Source organism: Serinus canaria, chromosome 2 (assembly GCF_022539315.1).
Source record: "Serinus canaria isolate serCan28SL12 chromosome 2, serCan2020, whole genome shotgun sequence".
Classification (NCBI taxonomy): Eukaryota; Metazoa; Chordata; class Aves; order Passeriformes; family Fringillidae; genus Serinus; species Serinus canaria.
This window is the reverse complement of record NC_066315.1, coordinates 90570320-90589598: the sequence shown is the minus strand read 5'-3', so window position 1 is coordinate 90589598 and position 19279 is coordinate 90570320. Positions and strand designations below refer to the sequence as shown.

Below are 19279 nucleotides of genomic sequence, written 5' to 3'. Positions count from 1 at the left end.
AATTCCTCTAGAGGTTAAGGGAAAAAAGCAAGGAGAGAAAGAAACAAGCTAGAGCTCACTGTACCTTTTGAGACCATTCTTTCCCTTTTTCCTACCCATGGAAAGATTCAGTTCACAGCGAGTGAATCAAATGACTGATTACATGACACTATCAAGATTTAGGATGCTTCCTAACACACAGATGCTCTCAGAAACAGTGTAATATCAATTATAATCAGCTAAAAATATTAAATACCTCACACCTAAAAACTGGGTATTTGGTGTAACTTTTTTCTCTATATTAAACACACTTAAGATCAAGGAAGGAAACAAGAGCCCATTATTTAAAAAGGCTACAACAGGCTTGAACATGAACCCTTATTCCAAATAGGTTAACTTAGGCTACAATGTTAAGTCTTGGTAGTATGATTTATTTTTTAATTTTCAGTATATTGCAGCATATTCCTACTGTTTTAATATCAACAATGCACTTTTTAACTAAACAGCATGGAAGTAGATTATGTGGTAAAAAATTAATGAACAGGAATTAAAGTTTATGTACATCAAAGTGATTAAAGCACAAAACATAACTAGCTACATTTGTCTTCAGTCTCTTTATTATTCACTTAATAAATTAACAAACTTTGAAATTTTACTGTCAGCCATCCAGTCAGGATGCATGTTACCAAGATATTGTTAGGTCCCCATTGAGTTGTGACAGGGAAAGAAATCAAACAGGGAACATCAGATACAAAGTAAACACAACAAACCCAAAAGCAACTTACCCCTGGTCTGGGCAGTGACAGGTAGACACGCTTCTCTCCTATGAAGAACACACAGGTTTATACCAAATTTATATAAAGATTTTATTCAGTGGGATCAAATGCCTTGCTTCATATCCTTCCTTAAATTGCAGTATTATAAAAGAAAATTACTTACCTGTAATTCCTCCTCTCTGAATACTGCAAAAGATCCTGTCTCATGCTTTCAGAGACAGGCCAAGAACTCTGTATTGCTCAGATTTTAGTAAGTGCCAATTAAGAAAGCTTCTCTGAACATTCCCCTCAGTAATATTTCTGGTTTCCTGCATGTAGTTCACAAGGAAAGTAAAGCAACTCTCTCTAATGACTCACTAGCTACATGCACTCATTTTGTCGCAAAATACAGAACATAAAAATGTAGCTCCATGTATGGCTTTTCTTGGCATGGGTTGAATAGTCTGAAATTTGGAGTAGACAGTGCTACTAGTGAGAAATACATAGGCAGGTTTTCTGAAGTAATGCAAATAAAACTCTCATGTTGTACTATACGTATCCCACATGTGCTGTATTTTATGAAGAAGGAAGTTCTACAGCATTTTACACACTTATTGAATTGTTTTTTGTATTGGTAGGAGCCTACAATATTCCAAGTCTGAGCAAAATAAATTAAGAAAGAAAGAAAGAAATCCTTTTTGGGTGTTACCTAAAAGTTGGTAAGACTTTATTTTTAAGAAGAAATACTGCCTGGGCTGACAGCCTAAGATTAGAGTTTCAATTACAAGAAGATATAATAGTCTATGAAGATTTGCATTTATTACAATAGATTCAGTTGCTACAATTGTTAATTCCTCTTCTTGTATCAGCTCCTAGAGAAATTCCATCCTGAGTCCTCAAAAGACAGTTCTTTTGTGCATTCAGGATTTTTTGAAAGCATGCCCTTTATCTCCTGACACACCAGGAAGATCATAATCTCTGTATCTAGGCAACTGTCTCCTACAATTTTAGGATGCCAGCAAGTGTCCTTCAACCCTCTTGAAAAATAGGAAAAATGGCACCTTCCTTCCTAAGATCACTTTTTCCTTCCCCTATGCAGTTTTGCAAAAGATGAATGAGCTAACAGAGCACAAGCTGTATGACCTTTTTTTTTTTCAGAATGCAGTGTTATTCAGATATTAATTGCCCAAACATGTATCCAAGCAAGATTTCTCCCTAAAGACCAATACAAATTATGAGAAGTCATTTACAACATCCTATACATCAAAACATCAGCTAAAGGGCATGTAAGACATACCAAGAACAAAAGTGAACTTGCAATTTTAAATGCTGCAGCATAAAAGATCTCCTTGGAGCTATGTAAAAAACATGTTGGGTCTTGTTAAGAAGTTCAAACACAGAAAGCTTTGACATAACAAATGGAGTGAAAATGCTCACCGCAATGATGCAGTACTTGCACACACAGGGCAGGCATTCAGAATTATGGAAACCAAATGGAAAGTGGTAGCAAACAGAAGAAAATAAAAATTGCCTTTGCTCTTCTAGTAATTCCAATTATTTGGCTTAGCAAGGTTTTGTTGCTCACCATGTTCAAAAAGAAGAAAGATCTAACTATTTATTTCTTGAACATTTTAAAAAACTCTACATATCACAAAATACGCATACAAAAAACACACTTCACCAGACCAAGACCTTTCAAAGGAGCAGATCAACTCAGGTCAGAGATACTCCTACTTAATCAGAAAATTTCCAATTCCATCAGTGTAATCACAGAACTCTTATTTGATTCCATTAACAGAATATATATATGTAATTTTTTTGGTATTTAGTTTCCTTAGTTTGTGTGTCAGATATTTGCTATTATATCAAGAGGCTCTTTTCACCACATGATGGTCTTCTTTACATTTTACTTTGCCTTTGTTTATCCTAATGTTTCTTCTTAAAGATGTTTTTCCTCTTTTCATTTTTTTTCAATTAAAATCAATTTTCATTATTTCATTCTGTGTCTTCCAATTTTCTGCTTTCTACTAGTTCCAATCCTGACTTTCCCTCTATAATACCCCTATTTCAACTTTCAATTCTCACTTTTGATGTCACTTCTTCTCTGAGAGTATGGCATCATGCCTGCTTCACTCTTCTTCCTAGAATTTGAGCTTCCTAATTCTGATCTGTATCACCTATTCATCACCTACAGCCCTTCAGAAATCTCATGGTCATTCAACTCCTCTCAAATCAATTGGGCAAAACACAAGAGGAGAGCAGAGAAGTATGCTATCTTCAGGAACCGTTCTCTCACTTCTTACCCCTGTTACAAAGCAGCAAATCAGAGGATCACTTATTTACGTTCTTCTCCACCATGTTCAACCCAAAACATTAGAAAAAAGAGCTTGGCTGACATCCAGCAGCTTGGATTGATGAAAGGTACTTTTATCAGGTGGTTCATCTCGAAATGCAAGGGTTTTACAGTTAAGCATCAAATGGAAATGAACCTCTGTGGGCAGAATCAACTTCCCATGCCTGGCAGGAGAGAAGTGTTACCCTCACAAGGAGCCTGTCAACCCTCCTCATCCCAGCCTGGACACACCAACATGTTGCGGAGAACAGGCCTTCTCACCACTGGATTAAAAGGTGATTTAGGATTGAGCAAAAGAAGAACAACTCTACCTTGCTGTACAATTCAGCACAGCACAGGAATATTTCCAAAATAAAAATGAGGGTTACTGAGCTGTTCCGTGCTCACCAACCTCCCCCACCCCATCGTGCCTGTGAATCCTGCAACCCTGGAGAAGCTCTTTTCAATTTGGGCATGATGTTCTGGAATAATTTCATTAAAATTGAGTACAATATTGCTTCACTTTCAAGCTAAATCCAGCTCCTCCCATGTGCATTTCAAGCCTCAGCATGAGAAATATCTTATATGCTCAATATTTTATGTCATTAAAAAACACACTGGAAAAGGAGCTGTGCAATTGCTCATGAAAATAAAGAAATGAGTATAAACAATATGACTCTAGTGTAATCCGAAAAATGCTTCTTTTATTTGATGTGTCCAGCACATTTAGTCACCATTCAATTTTTGCATCTTAAGCTGTATTCTGAACTCTCTAACAAAGCCAAACATTTAAATTGGTAGTACAAAAATACAAGATTTTAAACTGAGAAGAAAAAAAAATATACCTCTTACTGTAATTCTATCTCTTGTTACATACAGTCACAATTTTACTATGAATAAAGCACTTGATACATTTTAGTCTGTAAAATAAAGACACTTTTAACAACCTCAACATTAAGACAAGTGTCATGAATTACGAGAATAAAGCCTTATCAAATATTGTGAAACTCCATTGTGTTCGGAGGCAAAAGTTTTGTGAGTGCCACTCCTATAATCTCTTAGCAAGTAAATATGTTAGTTTCATTTATTTATTGGATCACCAGTTGTGTTTTCTCAGAGAAGAAAAACGCTGGAAGTAACAAAAAGTAACTTCAGGGTATTTTCTCCTAGAAAAAAGGTGGGGGTATTAGGGGGAGAGTTTTCCCCTCCCTTTTTTTTTTAATGACAAGAGTCACTCTAAACAAGAGAAAACAAACAAACAAAACCAGATTAGCCCACAATAGAGAGGAAAACTTTGTAGAAGACAGGTGGATATAAGAGACCAAATTACTTCTAAGAACATAATTGGTGGCTACTATGAAACAATCCAGATTCAGAGGAAAGTCTCTAACTAGGCTGGGCCATGTGACAAGAAAAATGGGGATTTCTTAACAGTGTTTTCGCAATACAAGATCTAACGCACCCAAGGCCACAGAGAGAACACAGGCAATGCTTTGTATCTTACCAGTGGTGGTATCAGAACACTTTATGCTGAAAAACAGACTGAGGAAATGAGAGCCACTAAAGAACACACTTGTGTGGTTATGCCAAACAAGAGAAGTCTTCACTGCATCACTCATGATGGCTTCCAACCTGCTGAGCAACACCCACCCATTCTCCCTCCTTCAAGCAAGGGTTGCCCTTGTGAAATGATGCTTTAAAGAAAGTGGAAAGCACCACTTATGGAAAATGTGTATCTGCCATCAGCAGTCCCAAGAGAAAGCTATTACCTACAGAGGAGGCTGGGCATCTGACATCAAGAACAATTTGTTTGGAGAGCCAAGGATATGCTTTGCTGTGGCTGCATGATTCTCACCCTATTATTTTTAGATACAGTAATATCTCTCTCTATATATGTATGCACACAAACACACAGATAGATAGAAATATAGAAAAAGTTATCATTCAACCTTGCTAGACCATTGTATGAAGACGGAAAAAATCAGATACTGCATGATCAGCCCTAAAGATTCCAAATTTATTCTAACAAATTAACAACAGCATAAGAGCATAATTTAAGCTTCCATTTTATAATATATTCTCTTTAAGGAAAGTGAGTTTGACCCTGGCTCCCAAAACAAACAAACAAACAAATCTGCTGAAAGTTGAAAGGCCCATAAACAGGCTATTTATGTGGTATTTCAGACCAAGGTGGAAGAACAGCTGGGATAACAATCATGTTTTTCTCAGAAGTCTCAAACTGCCAATAACCTGAAGTACACACAATTATTGTAAACTCACTCAGAATTTCAACACATGTTTTCTTTTTACATGTCTTGAGGCTCAGGCACACACGCATTCACCAACCAGCAACAACAATTTAAGATAACCCCGTGATTGATTGCTACTGTGCTCAAAATGCTGGCAGCAAAGAACTGCTCACACAAAAAAACAAGAACAGAAATTTAAACTACAAAATCAAGTCTGAAAATTAAAAGAGGTCTCAATAGCAAGATGAAGTATTGTATCATTGATAAAGTGTCATCTAACCTGAATAAGGATTTACATTTTCTCTATCTTGGATACAAAAAATTAAGTGCCCGTATTTAGCTAAATCTAAGCTTTCAAACCTGAGCAATTTTCTTAAAAATACAGGACATTCAGCATTACTATATATTACATTCTATCTGTATGCAGTTATACCTTAAAGACTGAAACAAAGACACAGCTATAAGTGTGACAGGCTACACTGAAGACATAATCTGAAAGAAAATTATGTGGTATAAAAATGAAAACCAAAATGCCTTCCATTTTAAAGGTAAATTACCCTACGCTAAAAGTAGACACAGAATTTTTTTTCCTTAAGATTCCAAGCTTTTCCTTACATGTTGTACAAATACCAATAAACTTACCAACCAGAGAAAATATCCCAAGATTGTGCAGAGTCGTCGAAATTCCATCCCGGAGAAAGGACAGCAGTTTAAAAATCAAATAACTACATTCACTACATTATGAAGTGAATACAAGGCAAGCTGACAGCATACAACATATATGTATATATGCATTTTCCACAAATACAGGACATTAATTAAACATGTCACAATTCAAGTTGTATATTGACTGTCATGAATTGATGATATGCCCAAGACAAAACAAGGGGTGGCTGAAAGCCCTACCACCCCTTGTATTTGGACACTGCTGGCAAAGAGCTGTGTCAAACACTTTTGTCTCCTTTGAATAATTCCATTTGATTTTGCTAGAACTAATCCCAGTGCAGAAAATTAAATATAGCTAATCTTACATAAATCAGGCCTTTAAATATTTGGTTGCTTTTATTTGAAAAAATCAAATAAGCAGCCTGATTTGACATCTATACAAACCAAACATATTTGTATATTACTACCTAGATCCCACAGGATGTGGAACTGTTTACTGCACTCCACTCTTAAGAAAACAGAACTTCCTAAATCACACTTAAAATTCTTAGATTTGAAGTTACATTTTTCTATTTCTACACTGCCTTCTTACCTCTTCTTCCTTCAAACACATCGTTGATTTCTCTTAACAAGAGAGACATGTCACTCAGTTGAGACTCCCAGGCTTCGCAGAACACCTCAAGATTTTCTTTTGCAATCTTGCTAGATGGATGTAATGCCAGGGTTTCTGCAGCAGAAATTATCTGGACAAAGAACAAAGCATTTGCTCCTGTAAGTCCTAGTACATAGTGTTCCACATGAATTCACAAATGCCTCCCCAGGCAAAGCACAGAATTAAACTGCTACTATTACATCTTCGTAGTGTATTCATCTGACAGTTGCAGGCTTGATGACCTTCCTTATGTGTTCTTTCAGCTCCCACCCAGCATTAGAGCAAAATTCCTTCTTAGACAGGTAAACACTAGGTCTCCTAAAAATTCAGACAAGTAATTTTTATTGATTTATGTGTAGTAGAAGAGGCCAGTTAAAAGCTGAACATACCTGTGGGCCAGTGACCTGAAAGGTATCCTCTGCATGTATGCAAGTTATCTCAAGGGGCTCAGTTCCAGAAACATGCCTCAGTAAGCGACACATCTGAATTATTTAAAAAAATGAAGAGAATTGTAAAAATTGTGCATCTATTAGTAGTGACTAAAGGTGTACCTACAAAAATAAGGTGTATAAACAAACACAAAGGTAACTGGTTGTCTTTCAAATATTTACTGGGGACTGCACAGCTGGGTGCTTCTCAGGGAGAATTAATAATAATAATGGGGCTAAATCCTTGAAAGGTGTGGAAAACCACTGAGAGAAAGGAAAACCTTAATAACTAAATTAAACTAAAACAAAAACAATTTCACATATTTATGACTGAATAAAACTGAAAATAAACACAAAAAATAAACACATATAGAACTTGGAAAAACTGTAGAATAAATAACTTTAGCAGAACAGGCTTATTCAGCAATAAGCAACCATGTGGAAAATTTAGGCTTTCATCATCCAATGGACTAAATTACCTTTGAGCAAATCAGTGTCAAATTAGTCTAGGAAAGTAATACTGTTTCCTTAATCTTTTTTTTAGGAAGTTTAAGAGTGAACTTTGGGTTGAAAGGAACATGGAAGTTTTCAGATCAAAAGGAATTTCTAAGACAGACAGCACATATGAAACTTATTGCACATCATCAGACATGCTGCAAGGTCTCACACACAAGCACTATTTAACCTTCTGGTTATGCCTGAAAAAAAAATTTGATGTCTCACTAAAACACTAAATAGCCTTAGATCAAGGGGACATTAACGTTGAAATTAAAAATTCAAAGCATTGTTCTGCCAGTCCTGGAAGTTCAAGGGTGTTGCTTCTGCATATTCATAGTTCTGGGAGGAATCCTCAAGCCCTGTATATCATAATTTTTTTAGAAAGGAGTACTGGATACCATGCAAGTACAGCTGCTGGCATCACCATACTTCACATCAAAGTGATCTATATTTGTATGTCTCCTGCTGGCATAGATGCCTCTGCTCACCTGTGAGAGAGACAGCAACAAGGTACACGTGTTTGACATACCCTCCACACACTGCTTTTCACAAAGGAGGAAGATTTTCAGTGGCCCTCTTGACTAATCTTCAAAAAAATCAAACTCACTGCATTAAGAAACTTAACTGTGTATCTCCAGCATTCTTGTATACCTGGATTCAGCTATTGCTTGAAAGAAAGGGGTGGTAATTTCCTCTTGGACCTAGAAACTTACTTTCTAAATTAATATTTTAGGACAAATGTCTAGATACAGATTGAGTCTAGACCCACGAAAAGAACTGGGCACAAATGTAAATCCCTTCTACAACATGCCGCAGTGACGTATCTGGCTCAGACCCTGACAAGAACAATCCAAAATTCAACAGCATATTAGGAAAGTAAAATAAAACTGCAAAAACACAGACCAAAGCCTTCCTAAATAACAGACTGATGCAAATCCAGCCACTCGTTTTCTAAGTGTTCTATACAATGAAAGCAGGTGTGAACTCACCTCAACAAGCTGTTCTTTCTGCTCTGATAGCTTGCAAGTATATTCTGCTACAGCTTCAAGATTTCCTTCTACTCCTGTGATTTTTAATGCTTTGAGAATCATATGATCTGTATGGTATTTCAGAAGATCTGCTGCCAGAGATGTTGCTGCATTGTGGACCTTGAATTGCATTAAAAGGAGAGATAAAACATGGAACAAAAAAAAAAAATCTATCCAGTACCAGGTCAAACAAGCTTAAGAGACAGAATAATTTTTCAAGAAGCAGAAACTTTACTGGCATGAAAGCTCATATACAGCTTGCTCATTAACTGCAGTTTTAGTTCTTCAATTACTATTTAAAGATAAAACCCACTGCAATAAAAAAAACCCCAAAAAGCCAAAAAAACTTCACAACCAAATATGGAGAGAAACAAAAGAGCAGCTGGGTAAAATGATGCCATGAATTTATCACACCACCGCTTTCTGATTATGTTATAGCTGGGGAAAAACCACGTGCATGAATCTGTGGGTCACCAAGTTCAGCATAAGCAAAGCACAATGGCCATTCCACTTCTCCTAAAGAACACAAATTGAACTGGGTAAATCAGACTGAATCCACCCAGAACTGAATTTATAATACATTAGAAATTAGACTTATCAGTGATGCAAAGAAAAGCTTGAATATAATCAGCTTTTGACATAGCCTTAAGAAAGTATAAAGCACCCATTCTACAAGGAGATGGGTCTTGAAGAAGTCTCAATCTCCCTTACACTCCCAACAAGCAAGGAGAAGCTTCTCATTTAAACACATCTCTAAATCCAGACACACACACTCAGAAACTGTCCTGTGAAGGACCCTGGTTGAAAACAGGTATCAGTGACAGCTGCTGCTAGTTCTAGTAACTTGTCACTAGATTACCTGCACCCTGCAGTCAGCCCCATCTTAAGAATGTTGCTAAAACCAAAATAGCAACCTCTTCAGAAATAGCAGAATATGCTCATAGGACTATTGTGAGTCTTGTAATACTGCACTCACTTCACTAGACTACACTGAGTACAGAACAAACTTGGTGTTCAAGAGGAAGTATTTTTCCAGCTCTTATGAATGCACTGAGCTTGGAACTCACTCTGTAGAGAAGTGTTTACTGGAATGGTATGTTGGGGGTTTTAATTCACTGGGCTCCATTTTTACCCCCTTCCTCTGGCAGTACTTCCTGTCCATCCAGAATTAAGTTCTTCTGGATTTATTTTTTAATTTCACAAAAGACAACTGAAATATTGCTTCAAAACCTGCTGCAATTGTTTACGAGGGGGAAAAATGAGCTATGACAACCTGTTATAAACTATTTATATAACATTGCTCACATGGCATTAAAAATTAGCACAAATCATTAATCCCAGAAATGAAGTCAGCTCTGAAGAAATGATATCTGAAAGGCTTGTAATGTTGGAGTAGGAATTGGCAATTCTCATTTATATGTAGACTACATAGGGATCACCTTTTCATTAGAGATTCTTTTCATCCTGATCCAAAATAGAAAAATACTTCTACTTAATGCTGTCTCTAATCATTAGTGGTAAAATCATCTCAAGAAAGGAATAAAACTTCTGTTTCTTCCATAAAAAGACAGAGAGTTAACTACTTTAATAAGGCTGTCTTTTGTTCTCAGCCACTCAGGCTCTCAAAAACATTGTAATTATAGTCACAGTATTTGAATTTAACCAGTAGAAATCCTGACTGATACACTGTGGCACCCCAAGTCAGACTGACAGGACAGCCTTCAGCCACGTACAGAAGCATGGCCACTCTGGGATCAATTCAATCACTATACAGAGAACAACAACAACGTAATTCTCTGAACTGACTTCTAAGAGCATGAATCCTTTCTTTCACACAATATATTCCAGCCACCTGTGGCTTTATGATCTATGCAATTAAATAGTCACATCCTAATTTGACTGGGAACTCTTCCACCTCATTCAGCACCTGGGAACAATGTTATTCAAAAACGATAATCTCAGAGTACTGTGAAGTGCTTACATTCCAAAGTGAAAGCCTCTTTGGAAAAGCTCTGCTACCTATTTCCTCCATAATGGTGACCAAATTACAAACCAGCACATAATCAAAGCGCAAAAATTATCTATCCTCCATTTGCTGGAGCCCAACACTCTGCCTGAAAGCAGAAGTGCAACTAAACTGAAACAGATTGAAAGCACTGTTCAAATCTTCAGGACAGCTGCAGGAATTACAGTCCAGAAGACAAAATTTCTCATTCTGCCTATGGTAAAAAAGGGGAGCACGATTTTTTCAGCAGTTGAGATTTTCCAGTTACAGCAGCTGACAGCTCAGCCTAAGCAAGTTCACCACACTTCTCTAACATGTTTGCACTGCTCTGTGTTGAAACTCACTGTTCTTAATCTTCATTTCTCCATTTGCTTAAAAGATCAGCAATCTGAAGCAGTTGAAAAGATAGCTGAATCATGTGCAAATATTTAGGAAGCTGCCAGAAATCAGATTCTGTATTTGCTTCAATTCAGTGGAACAGACAAGGCAGCCAATGCTATCCTCACTAGGAAGGGTGAAGACCCTGACCAGCAAGTGCAGTCCATCCCATGTACCAAATGAGGCAGCTATTCCATCTGTGTATACAAGCTGACCTCAGCATATTTGCACTTAAGAAAAGAATAATGATTTACTACAGACACATACATAGCTGACAACTGCTGAGAAAAAAAGCCTTGAGTATAAGACACTGTCATAACATCTTTCTGCTAAGGAAATCAATAGGAAAGGTTAAATACAAATGAACTGCAAATGTAATTTATTAATTTAGGCACAAACTAAAAGAAAATGTATTTACAAATAGTGATGTATGCACCCCCAAGGGAAGTTTGCCTTTACCTTTAAAATAGTGACTACATAGGTAGTACTTGCTTCCAAACACTTCTTTTTTGGGTTAGCAATGAGCCTTTGCAGCCAACAGATTTCTAATCAGTAAGGACAAAGTTGATGTAGCCAGCTCCATGATGCAATTCTGATTTGGTTACTCTTGTCTATAAGCAGGCAACAGTCTTCTTGGGTACAGTACCCCATTTTACAACCTCATGTATAAAAAGTAAGAAATTCAAACTTTTATGCACCTTATCTTGGTTAAGCTGCACTTACCTCTCTTTTAAGTTCATTCATGCACTGGCACATTTTTAAAATGGCTACTTCCAAGTCTTCCATGAGATCCTTTGCCTTTTGGTTTTGCTAAAAACCAAAGAAAGAAACCAACAAGACATTACACAAAAAACCCAGCAAACCCCACCTTGACATCATATGTCGTAAGCTCAAGAAACTTTAGAAGACAGCCCTTTCTTTCTAGATGAAATGCTCTCACTTATCCAGCCTGTGTATATTCTACTAGAAAAATTCTTTTATAGAAACATTTATCACCAAATTAAATCTAAAACCAATTGTGAGGCAATCTGATTGACTGCTTGTGTTCAACAAGAATTTGACTGCTTGTGTTCAACAAGAATTTATTTCTAAACCTCACTGAGCTTCTTTCAGGAAAAGGGTTTCCTTGACATCTGCCAGAAATCATTTACCTGACCATCCTAAAGTAAAACAAGCATTTAAGGCTTTTTTTTAAATGTAAACACCCTTTTAAAATAAAGTGGTACCTAAAAATGTTATACCAAATGTTTTATATTGAATTATAAGATTGGTTCTTCAGAACATTTACCCTGCAATGAAACTGTTGAGCTGAAATCAAATATCCACATCAGTGAGCTGTTATTATTTTACCTGCTTCTGTGTCTTTAGTTACAGCTAGGCTGGGTTATTTATTAATGAAAATTCTTAATGCATAAGCACACATGTGCAAGTCCAAGTATTTTCACAGATCATATATATGCATAATCTTGAACTAGGCTCTCTTTTCTATCTCTTGAAATGTAGCCTGTAAATTATTTAGAGGTGACTATTTTTCACCAGTAACAGAGCTAAGAAATAACCATGTATCCTGGTTTTGGCTGGGATAGAATTAACTTTCTTTATAAATCTGGCATGCTGCTGCTTCAGATTTGTGATAAAGGCAGTGCTGACAACACAGTGTTAGTTACTGCTGAGCAGTGTTTGCACAGCTGCCTACCAGGGCTAACAACCAACACCAAGCTAAACACAGGTTTAGCTCCTATAGTTAAAGGGAGTCCATGCAATTGATATTCTGTATGTGTCTTGTTTGTCATAACAATATTCTGTATTATCAGTAAGATTTATATGCCCTTCAAACTACACTACTGCATTAAAAACACCTGACAGCAGTACCTGATTCAAAGAGGAAAAAAGGAACAAAAATCCTTTCTCATAAGAAATTCACTCAGTTAAGTAAATATCCTATACCAGGACACATCTGCCTTATTTCAGAGTGTTGATAAGACTTTGTGCTACACATATCCCCAGGAGCAAGACTGAAAGCAAGTCAACATCAAAACCAGATGCTGCATTTTCCATCTCTGCTTTTGCTTCCCCTTTTGCATGTATCTTCTATCATTTTCAAGGAACAAGTAAGACAAATGACAGAAGCAGGCTTAACATGATTCTTTTCTAAAAGCTACCATCATTTAAAAAATGTAAAAAAGGACAAACAAAAGTAGCCTTATTGTTTCTCTTCTCTCCCCATAATATTAAGAGCCAGGCACTTTTTTACAATGTTTCCCTTTCCAATAGCTTAACTGTTTCCATTGAAAACAGGAAAGAAAACTGTGGTCACAGCTATGGGATCAAGACAACTGAAATCTCTGAACTACTCCACCAAAAGACTTCGCTGTTTAAGACCGTGCAGTGATACTTCTGTTCACTGCCTTGTTTCCACTCACATCTTCATTAAAATTAGTCTACTGCCATCAGTAGCCTAATTTAGCCATCAAAGAATCAATGAAGCAATACCACTGGGGTAGGGGGAGGACAGAACATATGGAAGCTGCAAAAGCACAGAACAAACTGTGGCTTCCTTGATCAGCTCCCACTGTGAGGAATACACCCAGTTCTCTTTTCCTGGACCAGAAGAAAGACTGCATTCAAAATTTCTTTTCAAAGTAGAGATGAAAAGATTTACTTTGCTAAAAAGCTCTTACAGCTTGCATCCACACTGAAACCAGCTGCTCTAGTTCCATTTTAGCTTGTTTAGACAGCTCCAAAATGTGCTCTCTGTGCTCATGACTGGTATAGGCAGAGTCTGTGAAGTCTTCTGTATGCTCCAGGATAACTTCCAGCATTGTTGAAAGGTTCTCTTTTGAGAGAAAATAAAGATTCTCACGGAGACCTTCAACCTTATTCTGAAAAAAAACCACATAATTTCCTTGAGAATTTATGTGATATAGTTGTGACGAAAATGCAGAAAGCAGATCTATCATTTTACATTTTATTTTTCTCCCTAATGCTTTTTAAAATTACTCCCTTCTGTTCAAAATAATCCAACAATTTTTGCTTGTGTCCTAACCTGTAGTTTGGGATGTTTCTTAAAAGTGATAATACAATCAGCAGTTTACTAACCCCTTATCAGGAATAGCAGCATATATGTCACTGTATTCCTTATCAGGAATAACAGCAAATACATTATTGTTCTACTGCTGTCAATAAAAAGTTTCTAAGCTCAGGAAGTTTCAGAAATTAAATATATGTTCCAATTTTGTTTGATCCTTCCCCATCCATGTAATCCATTTTGAGTAGTTTTCTAAAAATGTGAATGTAGCAAATTTAATACTTTGGGGCACTCTCAAAAGATTTCAGTGGAAATTCAAAGAGGGGAAATGGATAAACAAATAAATTGAATCAAAGTGACACACTCAAAAGCAGTAAGCCATGGTTGCTCATTAACTGTTCTTAATGGAGTATGAAATTTAGAAAAGCCTTTATGAGGAAAAAAGTCCATTGAGCTACAGGATACAATTTCAATGCAGAACATTTATTTTAAATGACAGTTTGCTCTTTTAAATGTTTGTATGAATATTGTTGCATGCAATTTTAAAAACATTAACACTTAAAAAGCAAGAATTCTCAAACAACAACTATTTTAATGAAAGTCTGAACAGATCCTGATACTTCAGTATATTCAATGTCAATGCATTACCTCTACTGTATATTACAGTTCTGAATGCATAGTGATTCAGAAGGAAAGCTGTATTTTGGCAATGACAATTAAATTATAGTCACTTCTTGAGAGATTCTTTAACATTTTGGGACAGTTATTTAAGTCAACACCTCTCAAGAGATGCAGCTCCATGATCTCAAATCTAAAATCACTTTTTTTCCCCCAAAATCCTAGTTAAGAGGTACTTTATTGGCTGTAGAAAACAGTATTATTTCTACTCTTACCTTGAATTCTTTGATGCCAGAATATATGCTGATGGGGGCCATTTCATTTTCTCCACTTGGTCTAGAGTCAGTTACAATTTCTATCACCTGTTCCAAAGCTAGTCTCATCCGATGAAAAACTCCATCTTTGTTAATACGAGCAGATTCACAGTCTGGATGCCTTAGACAAGTCTTTTTAAAGAAAGTAGAGTAACTATTATGAAAGAGTACACATGGAGTATGTTGAAATGAATGCTTCCTGCTAAGGCAAGTCTGAAAAATTATTTTAGAATATGGAATTCTTTCTGTTAAACTGCTGTTAAGTTGAATTCACACCATTACTCAGAATATAAAGATTTTCTTTCCTCATTCTTTACACTTTAGCATGGAATCTGAAGTGGGAGAGTGAGAGAGGAGAATCAGCTCTCATGGCAGATACCATGCTCTGTGATTTAACCAAGTTGTGTAAGGGTGCACAAACTCACTCACCTTTGAAGCAGTCAGAAGCATCATAGTGCACTTCTCAAGAACAGCCCTAGATGCTGCCATTCTAGCCTTTTTCTTCTCATCCTTCAAATCCTAAACACCAAAAAAGACCCAAATATTATAAAGTATCTATAATATTAACTTAATATTATAGATTATATTAAAGAAAAAGAACTCTTGCAGGTGAATGGGTTGTGACAAAGCTTTCTAATTTCTGACAAATTTCTGCTATTTTCAGCCTAAGTCATGATCTAGAAGTTACTTTTCAGACAGACTTCAATTTATGCATTTATTCTTGACTCTATTCAACTCAGATTTCAAAGAAGGAAGATCTCCAAGATACAGAGCATGTTATGTAAACTGTTGCTAATTTTGATACCTTTATCATAAGGCATTATTCATAAAACAGAAAAATGAGGTGAAAAGAATAGCTGACAAGAAGTCTTTTCTGAAATTGAGGGGAGGGTAAGGCAGAAACAGAGAACACCTGATTTTCATTATACTGCAGTGGAGGAAATGTAAACTAAATATTTTCTCTACTTCAGTGTTATATTTGCTACATAGCAGTAATAAAAAAAGTCTTAACGGGCTGAAAAAGCAATTCCTTGGTATGTCTCTGCTCTGAGTACAGAAACTTATCAAGAACTTTACAGGAAAAGATGGATACATCTGCAAAACTGAAGTATACCCCCAGCAAAGTTCATCAAAATATAAGAATTTACACTCCAAACCAGGATGTAGGGGAAGAGGGCAAGACATGAATCCCTCAACATGCAAGAGGGTCTAACAAGGGGAAGAATTTAAGAAAGCTACAACTGCAATCTTCTCACTGCTCACAAAGACAGCTGAGTGCTGAGTGTCAAAAAGGCAACTGAATGGAACCAGCTGAAGCTTTACAGAATGTAATTAATCCTAATATACCCTAGATTAACAAAAAAACCCAGATAAATAACAGTAGCAGCCTGTTTTGACATTTTTATAATGTCTGTATTTAGCAACTACAGAAAATCTTTAAGATTAAACTCACATTAAAAACCAAACCAATAAAACAACGAAACAAGAAAACAGTTGATTTCTGAAATTCTGACATTACTCTTATAAATCTGATGGCAGTCAGGAATTTATGGCACACTTAAAAATCCTGTGAGGGAATGCTTCCTCCCCATAAAACCAGTAGTGCCACATGGAAGTCTACACGCTGTAAACTGAGCACATCAGGAAAACCCTGACACAATTGAAAAAGTGGTAATGTAGCACTCTTGCCAAAAGAGTCAAGTAGTCAAGGAGGGGAGAGCAGAAGACCACTTAACACTGAAAATTCAACATAGCTGAAAAGTGACTATGACTTCCTAATAATGCACGTTTCCCTTTCAAAGGAACAACTGCTTCAAGGAAAAAAATACTTCAGGAAAAAAAAAAAAAAAGAGTTCATTTCTAAGCAGGTATTTCCTTTAAGTAGCTTTCCCAGCAATGGTTCTTTGACACCAAGCATGCACACGTCAACAGTAAAAGGAAACACATGATGTTGGCTAATTTGTTTATACAAGCGGAATTCCGAATTTTACTGGATATTAGGGACTCTGTATATTTACACCAAACCCTGGTTTAGCTCTGAACAGAGGATTGGATTATCAAATAAAGCTCACAGCAGAAGTTTTAAGCCTCAGCAAACCCTTCAATTTACATGGAAGTAGTGGGGAAAAAAGCTTCCAGTATGAATGAAAGGCTTTGAAAGAGTAGCAGCCTGTGAGAACTAAAAACTCACTGCCCTAACATAAGAAGGTTTCAACCTAAACCTAGAAAAATATTTCTGAAGAATAATATTAAAAAAACCAAACTCTAACAAGCCACCAAGCAGATGCTATTAGAATCCCTCTGGAGTTTTTTAAGATAATGAAGTCCTTTCACTACATGCAAACATCAAATATTTCTGTCAAATAACAACAGACAAACTCTCTACCAGAGTAATGAGCCAGAAAACTTAAAGCCAAAAGAAAGTGACTGAAGCCAAAAGACAACGAAAATAACACACAACCAGGCTTCTGGAAGATATGCAGGGCAAACAATGCAGCCATATTTCTCAGGCTGAGCTTTAAAATCAAAAAATGTGTTTTGGGTGGAGCACTGAGAGGGCAGGTTCCAGAGACAGGACACCAGCAATTGTTTCGTTTTCTTTTATCATCCCAGAAGAAGCCATACCTTCCTGATAACAAGATGAAGGCGATACTGTGCAACATCTCTTAAAACTTCTTTCTAATACTTACATTTTGCCGATCTCCAGTTAAATGGGCGAACTCCACCATTTCATTTCCAAATTGACTGAATATCTGTACAAACTCCTGGAAACTACTGACCTTTTCTAGTTGTTCCATTGTTGCAAGAACCTGCAAGATACGGGAAAATGCTGTAGATTACCAAGATGCCAAACAAAAAGCATTATCATTGAACTAGGAGTATTATTATTTACAGACACTCCTAAGATGTGTAGTTTAAAATGTATATATTTTGTCACAATTTAAGCATTAATAACTCAACAGCCAGAAATCAAATGTAAGTTAATTATCATGCTTCATTCAAAGTGAGTCATTTGTTGTCAGCCCTCAAAAAACATCTTCCTTGCTCCTCACAATATGAAGAGTAACAGTATTAATGGATTCAGCTTCCAGATTCAGGAAAAAATGTGGTTTTAAATTTAATATGACAGTAACAAGAGCAGATGATACCCCTATGTTGTAACTCTCCATTTTAGATGCCTAACTTTTAAAGTCTAAAATCACAGTTACACAGATATGTTTCGGTGGCTCTGTATATTAAAAAAAAAAAAAAAAAGCAACAGAACTCAACAAAACTGAACAAAAAAGTTAGAAATAAGTGAATACATAGTTTTGTACTTTCCATAACAACCTACTCTAACTGTGGAGACTTCTATCAGGTGCATATAAAACAAAGAGCTTAAAAAACTTAAGTTGTTCCAAATTCTTACTCGAGATACGTAAAAGCATGTAAAATCAGCATTTTTTTAAACATTCAGAAAGACTATCAGAGAGCTTATAAATTACTGATTACTGAAGGGTATCCTGTGAAGTCACTACATTATGGATTATAACAGAAATTAACATCTGAATTTTTCAGGTTAGACATATACTTGCTAATCTCAAAGTGATCTTTCAAATCCACTAAATGTCTTTAGAAGGGAAAACACTCAAAGCAGTTCTGCATTGTCTTTCAGACTGGAGATAAAACACCACATAAAAATTTAACAGACTGTACTTGAAAGGGAGAAACTTCAACTGATTTTTCCTTTTCTAAGCCAAAAGCAACTCCCCACAACTACAAAGACAGTGTACACACCTGATAATGACAAACTCCCCCTTCCCTGCAACCCTAGCAAACTCTCCTAGAAGCGCCCATTTGTTTGTGGCAGAGCAGCCACTCAATCTCAGCTGTAACCTAAGTAAAGCAAATGTCCCACTACGACTGCTGTGGATTGCTGCAGTCTGATATTGCTTGATCAAGCAATATCAGACTGCAGCAATCTGTCTGAGTATATTGTGTTGGGCAGTCCCATAAAGGCTGCAGAAAGAAGGAGTCTTCCTGACTGGGCTGTTGATATAAGAGAAAGGCTGGAGTACAAAGGACTTGGAAGGATGATGCATAAAGTTGTGAAAATAGCAGTATGAGAGTGGAAGAAGGAGAGAACCACAGGACTGGGAAAGTGAGGAAGTAGAAAAGCAAATATGGAGAAAAGAGAAAAACATACAAGCTAAGGTCCAACTTTCTCTTCTAATAATAGATAAAAAGAAATATTAATGATGCTCAAACATTTTAGGTTTAATAAAATGTGTTACTTTATGAGTCTGACCTTGGTTGCAAACAACTATGTTGCAGTTTTCTGTGTTTCTCTCATGACGAATTTCTTGTCA

The 19279-nt window shown here is 36.4% G+C and overlaps 1 protein-coding gene across 1 annotated transcript in view; it reads right to left on the bottom strand.

The window, feature by feature from the left end:
- CTNNAL1 (catenin alpha like 1) overlaps positions 1–19279 on the bottom strand; it is a 58051-nt gene that overhangs the window by 7378 nt on the left and 31394 nt on the right. The window contains exons 4-12 of the mRNA XM_030241791.2: positions 17621–17740; positions 15360–15449; positions 14892–15062; positions 13652–13852; positions 11694–11780; positions 8549–8707; positions 7023–7115; positions 6574–6724; positions 765–802 (exon numbers count right to left, since the gene is read on the bottom strand). Of these exons, the coding sequence (XP_030097651.2) occupies positions 765–802; positions 6574–6724; positions 7023–7115; positions 8549–8707; positions 11694–11780; positions 13652–13852; positions 14892–15062; positions 15360–15449; positions 17621–17740 (1110 nt within the window). The remainder of the gene's footprint in view (positions 1–764; positions 803–6573; positions 6725–7022; positions 7116–8548; positions 8708–11693; positions 11781–13651; positions 13853–14891; positions 15063–15359; positions 15450–17620; positions 17741–19279) is intronic.